The sequence below is a fragment of the Penaeus vannamei genome, chromosome 17, assembly GCF_042767895.1.
Source record: "Penaeus vannamei isolate JL-2024 chromosome 17, ASM4276789v1, whole genome shotgun sequence".
Lineage (NCBI taxonomy): Eukaryota > Metazoa > Arthropoda > Malacostraca > Decapoda > Penaeidae > Penaeus > Penaeus vannamei.
This window is the reverse complement of record NC_091565.1, coordinates 37,668,145-37,685,644: the sequence shown is the minus strand read 5'-3', so window position 1 is coordinate 37,685,644 and position 17,500 is coordinate 37,668,145. Positions and strand designations below refer to the sequence as shown.

General features: G+C 34.1%; 3 protein-coding genes across 4 annotated transcripts in view; 1 reads left to right on the top strand and 2 right to left on the bottom strand.

The window, feature by feature from the left end:
- Nucleotides 1-156: 156 nt before the first annotated feature.
- On the bottom strand, nucleotides 157-7,589 carry PCID2 (PCI domain-containing protein 2). The gene is made up of 9 exons (XM_027363992.2): nucleotides 7,440-7,589; nucleotides 5,162-5,203; nucleotides 4,571-4,692; nucleotides 3,546-3,692; nucleotides 2,870-2,989; nucleotides 2,373-2,590; nucleotides 1,988-2,088; nucleotides 971-1,170; nucleotides 157-621 (listed from the first exon to the last, which is right to left on the bottom strand). Exons 1-9 carry the CDS (start codon nucleotides 7,473-7,475, stop codon nucleotides 411-413), a joined length of 1,197 nt encoding a protein of 398 aa, XP_027219793.1. The 5' UTR covers nucleotides 7,476-7,589; the 3' UTR covers nucleotides 157-410.
- Nucleotides 7,590-8,141: 552 nt separating this feature from the next.
- mRpL30 (mitochondrial ribosomal protein L30) lies at nucleotides 8,142-14,393 on the top strand. The gene is made up of 5 exons (XM_027364184.2): nucleotides 8,142-8,277; nucleotides 10,441-10,661; nucleotides 11,286-11,412; nucleotides 12,873-13,013; nucleotides 13,754-14,393. The coding sequence occupies exons 1-5, from the start codon at nucleotides 8,191-8,193 to the stop codon at nucleotides 13,907-13,909; spliced, it is 732 nt and encodes a 243-aa protein (XP_027219985.2). The 5' UTR covers nucleotides 8,142-8,190; the 3' UTR covers nucleotides 13,910-14,393.
- Nucleotides 14,394-14,442: 49 nt separating this feature from the next.
- LOC113812138 (carbohydrate sulfotransferase 11) overlaps nucleotides 14,443-17,500 on the bottom strand; it is a 56,929-nt gene continuing 53,871 nt past the window's right edge. For both annotated transcript variants that reach the window (XM_070132291.1, XM_070132292.1), the window contains exons 5-7: nucleotides 17,499-17,500; nucleotides 16,744-16,823; nucleotides 14,443-16,517 (exon numbers count right to left, since the gene is read on the bottom strand). The exon at nucleotides 17,499-17,500 is cut by the window's right edge and continues 124 nt beyond it. In XM_070132291.1, the coding sequence (XP_069988392.1) occupies nucleotides 15,854-16,517; nucleotides 16,744-16,823; nucleotides 17,499-17,500 (746 nt within the window). In that variant the 3' untranslated portion in view covers nucleotides 14,443-15,853. The remainder of the gene's footprint in view (nucleotides 16,518-16,743; nucleotides 16,824-17,498) is intronic.

The following is a 17,500-nucleotide window of genomic DNA, read 5'->3' as shown; positions in this document are numbered from 1 at the left end:
TTACCTGTCTTGTAAAAAAAATGTGTAATGCACAGGTAATATTAATATTTCTTGCATATTAATATAGTTAACCTTATTGTAATTACTGTTTTACTTACTTGACAAACATGATTATTGTTTGTGGCCTTATGATATAGGGTTATAAAACAATATGAATCACTGGTAAAAATTTAATATATTCCTTTTGCAAAATTTTCATAAGCCATTCTATATTCTCCCTTTCGCCCTTCATCAAACTGGTAATTGTACAAAAAACAGAATAAAAAAATAATGAACATATCCAATGGCACTTTATTTATTTTTGAACATTTTTATAACTTCTCACATCATTTTCATTTGAACACTAGAAACACCAAAGAGACACAGGTAAAGTAAACTCTGAAATCACAGTTCATACCCAGATCTTTCACCTAGATTGATATCAATGGAGGGAATGCATCCTTTTTGCTAACAACAAGCTTCCTATGAGCATGGGAGATGTACCCCTTCATCCGACCATCATAGATCATGTTGGCCAGGATGCATTCTGTCTCATCTAAGTCCACGTCTTCAACACACATCCACTTGAGACTCTGCAGGAAGTACGTAATCTCAATCTGGTGGGTTCCAAGCATGAGGTACCTGTGAGGAGGAAGGTAAATGATACAGCTGATAGTAATAATGAATGTAGAGAAGGTATGACTGAGAATGAATATCTTCTCAATACAATATATTCATTCTCATTCATGCCTTTTCTACATTTCTCAACAAGAATAAAGTTCATCAGTAATAATGAAAAAAGGGTTAATGAAAATTACATCAATAGGTATGATAGTGATATGTTGCTACAATAATGATAAAAAATAAAACTGATAAAAAGCAACTTAATTAATAAAGGTAACACTTTGATTTGATTCTATACACAATCTTTAATAACATGCAAATGTATATTTGAAAAGCTATGCCTTATTATATTAATATATATACTTACACTTTCTTAAATAGGTTTCTGAAAGCAAGTGTTTTCAATTTCTCAAGAATAAGGTATATTCCTGCTCCTATGAAGAAACTCTTGTGCTTTGTCAAAGTCTCTGACAATAGGCGCACATTTCCCTGCCGAACGGATGCTACAACTTCTCGGAACTCTGGCAGATTGTACCGCTCCAGTAGAGAAAGTTTTGGCAAGTAACCCTAAAACAAAAAAGAAACAGAGTGTGATAAAGAAATAATAAAAATCAATATAGAAAGTCATGATAGTAATGAGAGGTACAATAATCATAACATTGATACTCATAATATTACAGCATTAGACATTAGTACTAGTACTAGTTATAATAATGATAAAATAATGACAGCAATAATTAGCATTTGTTTTTATTAGGAACATTGTATCTCTTGTCAAACCTTAAAATAATTTACAAAAGCATAGCATCTGTGACTGAACTTCCATTTGCTCTATAAGTGAAAATTTTAAACTAAATGTATTTTCCACACATTTCTTTAATTATATTTCCTTTCCTCAACAATGCTATCTTACATATAATGTATCGTACACCTGAAACAATAACCAATGGTGATAATCTGCATTGTGCAACATGCATAAAGTTAAAACCTCCACTGTCTCTATTTTAAAGTCCCTTATTAAAAAAAAATCCAATCATGTGTACAATTATTTCAGCAAAATTCTGTCTCCTAAATTCTAACAGAATATAATTTCCACTATTTCAAAGCAGAAATCATATAATCTTCATCCATTTTTTGGAAAGGACAATAACAACTGTGCTTCACTATCCTTTCAGGTATAGAAATGAAAGAAGAAATATCTTTGTGACGAAATATGCTGTGGATGGTTGGTTATTTCAAATTTTCTTATTTTGTACAAATATTTCATGATCTCCCTTTTGCTTGTAAAAGCCAGAAAGTAGAGAGAAAATAAATATATAAATAGTTAAAATATATATAAATACCTCTTTATTTCACACTGTATGATATGAAACGGCTCACTTACCAGCAACATTTTTACAGGAATAAGGTAAATTAGGATGCGTCTCTTGTTCTTTCTGCTCCCTTTATGACATCTTTGAAAGGCAAACGAAAGTGTAGCATCAGCTGAAAGAAAGATATTCATGTGTATCTTTATAGAGAAAAAAACACTCCTGTATGTCTATAATTCCTAATCACATATGTTCAAAACTACAGACACATTAGCTAGAGTTATATAATTTACAGCTAATGCTAACAGGAATAAATATCAAAAATACAATCTGATAATGAAAAGTGGACATTTCAATATTAATATAATTTTTTTCTCCTTTACTTAGGCAAATACAATTTAAAATACAGTAAATTTTTATTAGTACAAATCATAAAAAAGTTAAATATCAAATGCACACCTGACTTAAAATCAGAGTCAAACATGTCTTTTCTGCCAGTGTAATATTTGTAGGTAATAAGCTGAGAGAGTGAAAAACGATCCTTGAAAGCCAGCGCTTCAATTGCACGGATCATCGGCTTGCACAAGTTGAGCTTGTTGATCTTGAAGTATATCTTGAAGAACTGATTGACCAGGTACAGTAGCCCCCAACGCTTTGTACAATCTTCCCCTGTTCGCCTGTGGAAAACGGGAAAAAAAAAGTTGTATAATAAGATAGTTCAATGTTTAATATAAAAATAAAGTCACCTATATTATCACCAATCACAAGAAAAACAGAATCATTGTGTGTACAAACAGCTCAAAAGTTAAATTAAATACATATTATATCTCTTGAACTTTACAATAAGGTAAACAATTTTGAACACTTATGACACAAGAAGGGCTAAATAGTTAACAAAGGTAAATTACTACTATTCCTATCATTTACAGTGAAACAAGAATCACTGTACAACATACGTATCAGCAGCACAGACTCTGAAGCAGCTCATAAGAGCCTCGGCAGCCTTCTCTAGAGTTTCTCCAGGTTTGCTTTTTCCCGTCCGTGTTAACTCCTGATCTGCCGCCAGTGCGAATAACCTGTAATTATGGTGAACATTGGATGCATTTTCAATCTAACTTTCACTATAACTTATTTCATTTTAATGCTGATAATATTGAAAAAAGAGTGCTCCCAGGGAAGGCATGTACTTACATCCCATAGCCACTGTGAGTTTAGTTTATTAAATGTCTTTACACATAGATGGCTTCACAAGTACGCAAGTCACCAAAGAGTCAAATAATAGTACTACCTATCTCACCTCTTTACCCTTTTCCTTGATTTTCAAAAATACTTTTATCTTTTATTGCTAGTAGCAACATCAAAAAGATTATAGTAATTAGTGTCTATAATAATAATAACAGCATTATTGATAGCATTAGTAAAAAAAAGAAAAGGTTTAATCAGAAACATTTCATAAAACAATCCTAAAATGACTAATACACTTTCATTTCATATAATCTTGCATTATGAGCATCTTAAACCTATATTTCTAATGACATATTTAGCAAGTGCAAAACCTGTAGAGTAAAAGTGATATTCCTAAAAGTAATATAAAATAGGGAGTAAACTTGTATATATGGATTATAAACTTACCGTAAGTCTAAACATGCAGTGTTCATCATTGGCAGCATCCAATTCTCTTCTTTGAACTCTTGCATAAACCGGGCTACAGAATGTGCGACCAGCATCTGTGTCTTCCAAGCTTCTACGCAATCTCCTGAACTTGCTGCCCACACTGCTCTGAAATGTTGATACATTAATATTATATGCCATAACATGAAATATAAACCATTTAAAAAACATTCGAAAACAATGTATCCTACTGGTAATACTGGTTACTTAATCTTATACAATATTTCGATTGTGACAATTTTGTTCCTATGTTTATCAAGTAATGCTAATTTGAAAAAAGTTATTGTTCATACATTCAACTCATTCCTGTCCTCACTTGCCAATCATATTATTAATTTGAGCTGACACTACTGTCACACTGCAAGCTTTCCTTCTTCCTGAACTATATAATTACACGGAAAATGTCAAAGATACATGTATGTTTATGGGTTACCATTCAAGTAACTTCGGTACAATCCATATTTCAAAACCTAAACAAAGGAAAATTCTCTAGATGAAGACATTCATACTATATTGTTTATGATTAGTATAATTCATATCTCTTGTCACAGGTGGAATAAGAAGTGAAATATAAGTACAAACACAATAATATGTGCACAAAGATCAAAATTAAATGCACTCACAATAATAAAGTTACACTGATCTGTGATATTTTGAATCAGACTAGACTTCTAATCAGATGATGAAACTGGAGTGGACTTTGTTTTACCATATGATGAGGTGGCTAAGCCTAATTAATTCAAAATGTTGCAATTTCATGTTCCTTTCATATAATGGCTCTGTTTCATTTCAAGAAGTGAACCTTTTCCTTTCTTGGGGTTATTTTATTCCTTAAAACTAGCCTCTCTCTATATAAGAAGCAGATAAAATATTAAAAAAAAAAAAAATTTCATGGCAAAACCAATATTGTTTAAGTATCTGAACAAAACCTGAAGTTCGACATTAATCCTTTTGAAAAAAGAACAAAGAAAAGTCAATTAATTTACCTTAAGTGCCCAGCAATAATTTCTGCCAGAGACTGATCGATGCATCTTTCTACATCTCGCTCTGGCTTTTCTAACATCAATCTTGAGCTCATAACATGTGGATCTCTGAATGATATCAGCTCCTGTAGTCAGAAAATACATCAATAATAACATGGAGAAATAAAAATTTCATTGAAGAAATTGTTTCTATTCAATACATATAATAATGATACTAATAAAGTAAAAAATACAAAACACAGTGATTTCCATTTTGAAACAGATGGACTGGTTGGACAAAGCTCATCAAGATGAATCATAATGAGCAATTTCATAAACTGAGATGTGCCTGACATGTTTCTACTTACATCTTTATATTCTGAATAAGATACGTTAGACTGGCTTCTTCTTTAACACAAATTACCAAGAAGGTATCGAACTCCATGTTATTTTACCAGAGAATATGTGGTAAAGGTCTGTTGACCAATCAGGACAAGACCAGTATTTACTATGTTGGTGTCTTCTAAACATCCATCGTCATAATAATATTTGTTATAATGAATACGAAATTAAAATAAATGTTCTTGAATTTACTTAAAAGCACTTATTACTTACCCCCAGAGTTTCTCCATCCTGGTTATAAAAGGCCCCTTGTACCTGTAAAAACAGAGATTATGATATAAAACTTACTTACATCTTTTATAAAAACTAAAAAGACAAACATGCAAACAACCTCTATGGGACTATGGAAGATTCTCTTATAACAGACCTGAAATATTAACTAAAATGTGTGTGTGTGTGTGTGGGGGGGGTCTAGAGGGTCTAAAGAATAGATTGACCAATTCAGCACTGTAGTTTAATGTAAAGAACTGTAATTCCTGCTAGCCTTCCTTCCATTACCCTCCCCTGACACCATATCCCTTTTCCCTTTTTATTACTTCTTTCTCCTCTCCCACTTCCCCTACATCTCCCTTCACATTTCCCCTCCTTTTCATCTACTTCTCTCTTCCATCACCAATTCCCATCCATCTCAGCTATTTCCCTACCACTCCCTTTTGCCTGCGACCCTATCTTTTCTCCATTCACCTAACCCACTGCTTTTATTCCCTATCCATCTGTTTCCTGCTTCCTCAATTTCCTCATTTCACCTTAAACTACTCCTCTTCACACTCTGTCCCTTTATCTTTCTCCCATGTCCAACCCCTTATGTCAGTATCACTATTACTGTTTGGACTTCAAAGTGAATTATAGTGGTCCAGGATTTCTCGACATTAATAAAACAATTTGTTTATCTATTAATCTATTTGGCCAACTCATTTAATTTCCTTTAATTTGGAGGCATTTTCCTTAGAACCTTCCCTTCATAAGGTTATCATTATTACAAGAAAACAAAAAAGACAAACCTTATATCTATCATACGACTGAAAGTAGTTTTACCATATTTGTCAACCCTTCTGAAAATGTCAAAAATGATGCCAATGTTTATAAAGTGACTGCTTCCATCCGAGTCCCTCTTACTCCAACCAACAAACTTGGGAGTTGCATGAATAGAAAACCTTCCAAACGCAGGGCTTCATCCCACCCAATCCCCATATTTCCCTAGCCTGGGGCTCTGCTAATTACTGTAGACTTAACATTTGTGCTATCTATTTTCATTGATTTGTGACATTATTCTTTGCATAGGCAGATTATGTCATACATCAGGCAGGTGGTATTTTTTTCTTCTCTCTGTGGAAATGTTCTCCACATGCTCTCCCCTGCTGTTAGGGCCAAGATATTTTCTAACTGTGGGGTTTACAAGCAATAATTTCTACATGTTTTAATAGTAACGAGTGAGAGGAATCCATCTATTAGACCCTAATCATTGTGACCTGTTATCAGGAACTCTTGTGCAAAATCGCAAAATCACATACACACACACAAAAAAAATAAATAAATAATAATAATTATGTTGTCTTTATATTTTTTATACTCCAAAAAGTCACAAATTAATTGTCTTCAATGTGCATACATAAGGAGGCAGCCAATCTACTTTCTGAATACCTTTGAAAGATATTTACACAAACTAATATGTAAATATTACAGAAATCCTTACACATTTAAGATGTACTGTACAAAAACAAACAATAGGTAACATAATTTCTTCATTTAGATATCAAAGTAGTTATAGAAAGGGAAAAAAAATCTGTGCCGCTTAGCCCGAAAATAATTCTATGGAAACAGATCCATTTCTCTATCAGTAGAAAATCTTTCTGCAGAGACGGACAACTGGAACACTTCCTCGAATTAAGAACGAGGTTGTCGGACGCAGCCGAATTGGCACTCATCGTTCATTAGAAGCAAGATGGCTGCAGTCACTTCCGATCGGGGATTCTAAATTTTAGCCATTTTGGTAACATCATCATCATGTTTAGCTTGTATACTCTACATCATGGCCCTGTCTGACCTTTGCAGGTTAGGTTAGGTTGGTTGAGTTAGGTCAGGTAGGTTAAGTTAGGTTAGTTTATTTAAGTTAGGTTAGGTTGGTCAAGTCAGATTAGGTTAGCCTACACAAATCGTGCCTCTAAGCAAGAAAATCATCGTGTAGAAAGGGATCCGTGTCTATCGGCCGGTTTGGTAGAATTGTGCCAGGCCCGACCCAATGAATTTCCATAAATACAGACGCAGAAATAAAGGTCTATCTGTCTATATATCTGATAGACATACATTTAATTATCTATTTCCCCGGTTGATATGCATGTCTAGACTGATAAATATGCATTTATTTCTTAATTTATGCATGTCAAGTATACGAATATTCTTTGGTCGGGCCTCGCACAATTCTAACAAATAGGCACTATAACCCTTGCCTTTAGATATATCTGATACACTAGTGCAATAAAAGCCAACTTACCCTCTGAAAGTAATCATTTAAGGACATTCCAGCCATGACTATGAAGAATAAATAAGAAACCTTGAAGATTAATGATTTAAAAACACGAGTTCATACGAGAACGTTTGTAAACAACTTATCTTGAACTCTTTAACCGAATTGATTTTATTAAACATTTTGGAATGACTTTATATGGGATGTGATGATATAAGTAATAATTCCTTTTTTTAGATGGCTAATTAGGGTGAAATCATGTAGTAAGATGGATAAATATAGGTCTTTATGGTAATGCATTTAAGTTCCCTGTAACACAGATAGATATTTGACATACATATCAAACTCTACATAACCAAAAATATATTAGATTCTACATTGCATAGAATAATTGTAGAATGAAATAGATACTCAAAAATCGCGCATAATTTGAAGAAAATACCGAGGAAAATACAACCCGGTTTGCAAGTAATAAATAAAGAAAATGTTTTTCTTGATACATCTTATACATGTACATATTATGAAAAAAATGTTTAGAAACTTATTATACCAAGATCTGATATAAAAGAGATAAATCCTTAAACATCTACGCAAAATTTAAAGATATAATTCCGTTCGCATAAGACAAAAACGCATTAAATAACTCCCCTAGATACTTCAGAAGCTTTAAGAAATGCACAAAAAATAAGAATGGAAATAAGATAAACAAAGATATCCCAGTTAATTGAATAAATCCTGGAAAATAAGCAAAAAGGAAGAAGTAAAACGCCGTTCGCATATGAAGCAAAATTCGTCTGCAAAAACAACATTGGTTTCGTGTTTGTTGATTTCTCGAGGCTCTCGGGATCTCCACGGGCCGGGAAAGGTGATCCGATTTTCATTATTTTTTGTGATTTTATTGATTTATATTCGTATATATCGGTTCATGGTAACACTGTAGGGGATGTATTATGTGTTCGATTCCTATCTACCGGTATTAGAAGCATAATTCACGTCGGTTTTAAATATTCTTGAGGTGTTGGTTACTTAACAAAATCAATTTTGTGTTTTAACAATTAATGGTGGTTAAATTGTTGCAAGCTTTAAAACGAACCCATTTTAAGAGGTGTCACGGCAAATATTTTCATTAAAATTGCCATTCCATACCTCATCACTACTGGTAAAGTTAAGACAAAAGTATAATTTCCACAATGAATGTCGTAGACTGCAGAGTTTAAGATATTTATGCAATAGTTGTGAAGAACACGTAAAAGCATGATTAGAAAATGATAAAAATAACTGTAATTATTATAAAAGATGCTGTTTATTACCCAACAACACGAAAATAAGAAACAAAACATGGATTCAATAATTCAACATTCTTTTCACATCAGTTACCTATGAAAGATATTATAGTTATTCAGTATTTTAATGACATATTCAGGTAGTGTTGTCAGGCTGTCATAACCTCCACCGTTAATGTTCTGCAACGAAGGTTATGAAATATCTTCCATATGCTTATTGGCAAGGTTTCTTATTTAGCCTTATATCCACCACTAAACATTACGTTTTGAAAGGAATGATTAATATTCATGTGGGACATGAGGCCTAAAAGAGGTTTATGATATGCAAAGGCATCTAGTACATGTTACCATTACTGGATCCATATGCTGAAGGCATTGGTGCGTGAATCTCAAGTGAAAGGAAATGAACATTGTAACTAATTCAGGAAGGAATTAGTGAGTGTCTCAATTCCATGTACTTTTAACCTTGAACTTATTGATGTGTGCTGATGAAAATTGACTTGAATAACTTCCGCTAAGAAGAAGTAAACCCAGAGTTGGTTGTCTACAGACCTATGTAGCAAGAAGTGCTATGACTTATAGAACTTTCAGCCTCCTTGGCATTTTATTAGGAAATAAAATGTCAGAACTTTATCTAGTCATAATACACATGGTGAAGTTTTGTAGGCCTTTCCTGAATCATGAAATGTGGATTTGACGTGGATTTATTCTGGATTGTATAGTAACACGATTTCTGGTCTTCAGTTTAGGCTGGTGTCTAAACATTTTTTTATTAATCTATTCATGATTTACGTACTAATCACTAAGAATGTTTGAATCATATTGAGAAAACATAGTAATTACATTGACAAGATCTCTATGAAGAAATGCTTTATTGGTGACACTTCGTTCAGGAAGTGGAAGCAGCAGATCTCTTAGACAGTTTTTGTGTAAGAAATTAATGAATATTAGATTTGTGTGCCTCATATTACTATGGATGATCAAGGTTTTGTAATATCCAGTATGTTATATTAAGTATTCATCTCTTGTTCCTCATAATATACTACATAGTTAGAGTTCATGATTTTCATTTTTATTCAGGTTTCATAGACATATATCATGTTGTATTTTATTTTTCTACATGATTTTTGTAATAGTCTTTATTTTGTAATTTAATGATAAGATATTGTAAGAACATGGTTATCTTAGCTGTTCATGTTTATACTATTAATGTTATTATTTCTATTATTGTTATTATTATTATTATTATTATTATTATTATTATTATTATTATTATTATTGACAAGCTTGAAAAAGATGAAAACTAGAGTGAATTGTATCTCAGAGAGCTGCTTTTCATAATAAAACCCCATAAATTAGCAGAATTTGTGCATCATAATCAATGTTTATTCTTGATGCATTTTTAACTTGTCAGATAGAACTTTCCTTTGGAAACATATCATATCCACCAGTAAACATTACTTATTGACAAGAATGATTAATACTCAAATGGGAGATGAATGGATTTGTAGTTCCCTTTTATTTAGCATTATAAATGTGTTATTTTTATTCTATTCTTTTTTTATTATTAGAAATGGATTACTTTTATTTTATTCTTTTTATGTAGGATTAGAAATGCATTATTTTTATTTTATCCTTCATATTTATTGTTGATTTTTCCCCGCCCCCCCACTTTCTATTGAGCATAAAAAATGTAAGACATATATTGTCAGTTGATAACACCCTAATTTGTTCTAATGCACCAGATGCTTCGTCAAGCGCTGCTAAGAATTCAAGCACCATCAGCATCCGCAGTATCAGTGAGGGGCAAAAGCTCAGCGGCTGGAAAGGGCCACTCAATCAGCTGGTCCACAGGAGAAGTACAACACCCAGCTCCTCCAGACTGCCCTGTGGGAAACAAGGGAGAATACCCGCAGCAGCTACCAGATGGAAGTTTGCAGTATTTCGGATTCCAGTATTACCCAAGGTAGGGTAAAGTTCACAGAGTTGGTTTATGAAATGTCGTTCGCAGGGAAAGGAATAAGAGTGGAAAGGAATCCATGATCTTCATACATTATACTTTTCATTTGTGCAAGTCTCTGTATGCTATAGATATCCTTTTTTTTTTTCCTTAGTTCTTCATCCATTTTTATTTTATAATTTTTTTTTTTTTTACATTAGGAAAAATAATGATATGCTGGCTTATGATTCATAAAGGATAGAGGAAGTGATTCACTGACTTGTACCTTTTCTTAATTTTTCCCCACCTAATACACATGCAGTTCTTTATGTTTTTAGTTAATGGTAGGCGGGTTCCATTACGATGTTTGTGTTATCAATTTTTATTTCCTTATGAGATGTGAATGTTACAAATTGGTGTTGTTTTTTTATTTCTCATAGATAATAGTAGATATAACTGGTGCCCATAAAAACTTTATAAAGCATCGGAAGAGCAACCCAAGCTCTGAATAATAATTCAAATTATGAACAAATTTATAATCTCATGATTCATATATTTACACAAGTCATTAGTAACCAAATGCATAATGTTTTGTACATGACACAGACCAGGTCACCTAATGTGAAACGACTAACTTCTATTTTTTGCCAGATACCCCGGCCAGGTTGACCCACTCTACGACCCTGCGCCTTTGCACCTGGTCACAAGAGTGAGATGTCTTCGGAAAAAGCCATGGTGGGATAAGATGATCATGAAGCAGTTAGGTCTCGACAAAAAGGTTTGTTTAGTTTTTATGGTTTTGTGATTAACTTGTTTGTTTTCCTTAGGTTGATTATATTCTGTTTTTTGTTTGGTTAGTATTGTTCTACAATTAATCTAGGATAGGTGGTAAGTACGATGATGTACAATAGATAATTTACAGTCTGATTGCTGGGTGGACACAAAGCCTGGCTGGGATTGGGAGAAGTATTATAGGGAGGGTGTGTATATGAAATAGGGAGTTATTAGACAACAGATAAACTGTCATGAGAACATTGGCTATCTTGAGGGTTATGACCAACACCACTTAGGCGGTAGCAACTCAAAATACTGTGCTAAAGTTAACTGGGATGATTTATAAGAATGAAGTAAAACAACTCATAAATAAGCTACAAGGATTACAGAAAGTACCTCTTCCGTATTAGATGCCATAATAATAAACAGACCTGATATTTTTCTTCACACTGACGCTATCCCATGCCCAATTGCTGATCATGAGCTTTTAACTTTCTTCAATAAATATAGTTTGTGTATTATGGGTTTTTCTACCAAAGTATAAATATGTGTATAAAGAGCACACACATACACATATTCATACACACACATACACAAACACATACACATACACATACACATACACAAACACGTACACAAACACGTACACATACACATACACATACACACACACACACACACACACACACACACACACACACACACACACACACACACCCACACACACATACACACACACACACACACACACACACACACACACACACACACACACGCGCGCGCGCACACATACATGCGCACACACACACATACACGCGCACACACACACATACACGCGCACACACACACATACACGCGCACACACACACATACACGCGCACACACACACATACACGCGCACACACACACATACACGCGCACACACACACATACACGCGCACACACACATGCACGCGCGCACACACACATGCACACACGCACACACACATGCGCACACACACACACACATGCGCACACACACACACACATGCGCACACACACACAGGCAAACACACACACGCACACACATACACACATTCACATAAACACACACACACACACACACACACACACACACACACACACACACACACACTCACACACTTACACACACTTACACACACACTTACGCACACACACACTTACGCACACACACACACACACACACACACACACACACACACACACACACACACACACACACACACACACACACACACACACACACACAAAAGATACAAAATCAGTGTTATCAAAACAAACCCTAAAAGACCAATGGCTGCTCGAAAACTATACTACCTTGATCACCTGTTTTGACCTTTGCTCAAATGCGTGCAAAATGTAATTCAAAGTTCTACAGATCAGCATCTCGGTCATCTTTTTCGTACATCCAACCCATTATCATATCAGATGTATTTATTTCAGAGAAGTGATGTGGCAGTGATAAAGAACAACCCGGAAAACAACGCAATGCTTTGGAAAGTGAAGCACTTGGTGAAAGTAACTCCCCTAAGAGTTCCGGAAAACTTGCCCGAAGATGCGGATCCAACGTGTTGTTTCATGAGGGTATGTTCATGTCAACCATGTTTTACATATGCTTGTGTTCTTTATTGTTTTATGGTTATCAGGTTTTTTATTATTTTATAGTACTGCTATAGCTTCATGCTTTTATAAGCAACTTGTGTATAGTCTATCAGTCGTTTTTTCCGTAATCGTAGGCTCTTTTGGAAGTAGGGATACCCCCCTTAAGTTGCATTTATTTTTTCTCTTTTTTTCTATATTTCACTTCATTTAATACCTAGAAAATACACTAATTTGCAGCAGTTAACAGTATTGTGAATATGTTTTGTAACTCTGTATTGCAAGTATTTTTACCTGCTATTTTTGATATCCTGACAGCTTTATATTTTCCTGATAAGGTTTTTATAGAATTTAGATTCTTGTACGTTTGCCGGCACTAACATTTATTACGGAGAAGATTATCCACATCACTTGTGGATAGATTTGAACATTTATTTGACAATAGTCATTTCTTTTGATAACATTGTAGTACAGAGAGAATTAACAGTAATTTTTGGAAATGTTTATATAACATGTATCATATTTTTAGTTCAGGACTTTTTTGTCAGCATCATAATGTAGTAGACTTTGTTGGAGGATTTGTACTCTTTTGTGATATATGTTCTGATTAATGTTTTTTTTTTTTGTATATATATATATATATATATTTCATATACCTGTATGGTGTATCTAATATTCTCTCAGAATGCTTATTGTTAATGCTTATTTCTTTGCTTTTTTTTCAGGAAACTGGAGAATTCATATACTCCCCCCACATCAAGGTGGATGAAAAAGCACTTGAGGAGGATGAAACAATAACGGCTACAAAATGGAACCAGGATTTTATTGACAAGGAGACACGGAAGAACTGGCAACACCCCTGGCAATTAAAGCTTTGTTAGCTGTTAGAAATTTGCTGATTCTGAAGTAGTTTGTTTTTAGAAGTATTCCTTGCTTTAAAAATAAAGTTATTTTCAAATCATAGACAATCTGAAAAGTAATTTGTGAGTTTTCATTAAAATCATAAAATAGGAAGGATAACGCAGAATCTTATAATTAGATTTTGAATTTGTGATTTGAAGTATTTACCATGAATTGTTAGACTATCTTTCCCTCTTCTGTGTAGGTAACAATGTCATTTGGCTACAGTCCGTTAAGGCAGTGCTTAGAATAGGGTGTACTGATGACAGCCTTCTCCTCCCACACGAAAAAAGTTATAAATTCATCTGACTTCAGTTGTAGTGGGGTAATTTGAGGTTCTTGGGTTTTATTTATTATATAACTGAAATTTGCACTTTATATGAAAAAAGAATATTCATTACCATATGAAAAATATATGTAAATATTGTAAATTGAAGATTTCATAAATAAACAGCCTTAAAGGAATGTTATTTTGCTTACTCCAAGAGTTTGCAGAAAGAGAGAAAAACAAAAATGATATTGCTCAACACTTTATTCACTACTCATAGAGAAGTGTTTGAGTGATACAGTGAGTAAAAAAAATGCTCTTGTGCCCCATTACTCACATTTTCATAAATAATAATTGTTCTCCCATTGCTCTCAAACCTTCACAGAAGGTGCTGGTGCTTTAGACAAGATAGTAAGGTTTTACATTCTGTCTTGCCTATAGCTGGTTTTACAAGATGTCTTATTTGATTAGCAATATAACTTATATCTAATGACATACAGAACACACCATGTGTTTTGTTTCATTCAATGTCATTTTAAAAACAACATTCATTTAATTTCATTCATTCATTTTACATACTTATTTATCATAAATATCACAACTGATGGGATAATTCAATTTAAGTATATATATGTGTGTGTGTGTGTGTGTGTGTGTGTGTGTGTGTGTGTGTGTGTGTGTGTGTGTGTGTGTGTGTGTGTGTGTGTGTGTGTGTGTGTGTGTGTGTACACATACATACATACATAAATCTAAATATATATGTATGTGTATATATACGTGTATGTGTATGTATATATAATATATATATTATATATATATATATATATATATATATATATATATATATATATATATATATATATATATACACATAATGTATATGTATAGACATATATAAAGTAAATTTATCTTAAAACATGTAAAATGAGATCAGTTGATCTAGTACAGCATTAGATTATAATCTGGTGGACATAATTCCTTCTGTATTAGGCAAAAGATGTTGCAAATACATGAAAGTCCTAAGAAGCAAACTATGTCACATGCCACAATTCGGAACAAAGGCATACTTATACTTTTTATATCTGTAGTTGCAACAACTATAATGTTGGTTCTGTAAATTTGATTTGGAACAGCCCACAGTAAAAATATTACTTACATTAAATGTTTGGCCCTTAGATAATTGAGCTAAGCAATGAATGCAATGATCTCACAGATGACAATATATGATGAATGGCAAGTGCTTAGACCTTAAAGTAAAAAAAACACGACTTAACTAATACATAACATTGTTTCAATGCCCCATTTTCTGTATTACTGCAGACCCACTTTCTAGAAGCTCAGCATACAAGTGTAAAATACATAAGCCGACACATAAAACCTTCTATATAAGTACTGGTTTATTCAATGTTTATGAATTACTGTAGAGGATTTTGTTTTGTTATTTTGCTATGATCTTTTTGCATCTCAGTGACTGATATTTTAAGGTATGAACATGTACTGCAGTGAATATTTATATATTTAAAAATCAATGTAACTTTTAAATGTTAAAATCACAGATAGAAATAAGAAGCCTTATTGGCACTTTGCTGTGTAACCACCAATGTGCCAATAATAACTCCTATAGGTAAAACAATACCAAATAATCCATGACAATACTTTAAATGTTATTATCAACTTCACCGATTTTATCATTGACTGCATATTCTTCATAATTATGATCACCTGTATTAGGAGTCTCCTCTTCCTCATACTCTACTTCCTCCTCCTCATCTTCATCATCATTATCTTCACTATACTCTTCATCGTCTTCATTATAGTACTCTTCCTCGCCCTCATTCCCATCAATGGTCAAAGTTGTGTTGATTTTTTGCGTCTGCGTTAATTTCATGTACGGCTCCAAATCATACTCGAACATTAGAAAGTCTAGAAGATATTTATGATACAGCTGCTTCACTTCACTGGAGGTCAGCTGTGAGAAATACGTTCTTGCCACATCTGACGTCTTCTGCAGCTGGTCTGTTTTGTGTGACCATTCTATATGAACGTTATCAGCAAGCCCACGATGGTACAGGATGAAGTCAGCATCCTTCGACAAGGTCTCCATCTTTGCAATGACATCATACTTGATGTGGCAAGGTGTGCACAGAAGGGAAATGGGTCTCCAGTGCTCGTCGTACTCCTCGACGTCTGTGTCAAGGAGGTACTGGATGAATTCGCGGAAGGTTGGTTCCCTGTGCTGGTTGCTGTCCTCTCCACTGGTCCCCTCTTTGCGGTAGGCCTTGACTATTTTCTTGCCGTAGATTGCATAATAATAGCCTCCCCTGGAAAATCGCAATATAAAAACGACAGGAGTCAATTCACAATTCCTAGATTAAAAAAAACGGCAATGGCAAATCACAGTAAGGATGTGATCATTGTCTCATCTTTAAAATGTCTCTCAAGGAAACATAGTCTGTACACTTCCCTATCCGGCTCAATCAAGGAAAATAGAACAATAATCACACATTATTCTATTACTGTCTCTCTCTGTAACCATTCATATCTTACCTGTCTTTCAGGTCTCGTGCATAATCCTCAAGCTTGTCCCGATAGGCCGAAAGAGCTCTCTCGAAAGGATGACGCACCACCTGGAACAAAAAAAGGATGGGACGGTTGTTCATCGTGGCAAAATCAGAAAAAAGGAATGAAGCAAAATTATTAAACTGAAATCTTCAAGAGCTGTAATTAGCACAATACGACGCTAATTACGTACATAACTATGAGATTCCGGTGAAGATAATATTAAAACGGGCCAGGTAGGTAATTTACCATTTAAAAAATTCTCATTCATACCTTTTCGACTTACAAAGGCAATTTTGTTACTTTTGTACAGATCACGCGGTAAAAAAAAAATAACCGTATATTCATGGGAAATATTGTTGTATATGCTGTATACAGACAGATAGATAGATAGATGGATAAATAGACCGATACATAGATATTAATACATGTAAATACACACACACATACACGCACACACACACGCACGCACACACACACACACACACGCATACATACACGCACACACACACGCACGCACGCACACACACACACACACACACACACACACACACACACACACACACACACACACACACACACACACACACACACACACGCACGCACGCACGCACGCACACACACACGCACGCACACACACACACACACACACACACACACACACACACACACACACACACACACACACACACACACACACACACACACACACACACACACACACACACGCGCCCAAAACTCACCA

Excerpts from the sequence above, each read along its gene's own strand:
- PCID2 (XM_027363992.2), bottom strand. The coding sequence starts at position 7,475 with ATGGCTGGAATGTCCTTAAATGATTACTTTCAGAGG. Across the intron at positions 4,693-5,161 it reads AGGATGGAGAAACTCTGGGG|GAGCTGATATCATTCAGAGA; the intron begins GTAAGTAATAAG and ends TTCTGACTACAG. Across the intron at positions 2,591-2,869 it reads AGAGTCTGTGCTGCTGATAC|GCGAACAGGGGAAGATTGTA; the intron begins GTATGTTGTACA and ends CGTTTTCCACAG.
- mRpL30 (XM_027364184.2), top strand. The coding sequence starts at position 8,191 with ATGAAGCAAAATTCGTCTGCAAAAACAACATTGGTTTCGTGTTTGTTG. Across the intron at positions 8,278-10,440 it reads ATCTCCACGGGCCGGGAAAG|ATGCTTCGTCAAGCGCTGCT; the intron begins GTGATCCGATTT and ends CTAATGCACCAG. Across the intron at positions 10,662-11,285 it reads GGATTCCAGTATTACCCAAG|ATACCCCGGCCAGGTTGACC; the intron begins GTAGGGTAAAGT and ends ATTTTTTGCCAG.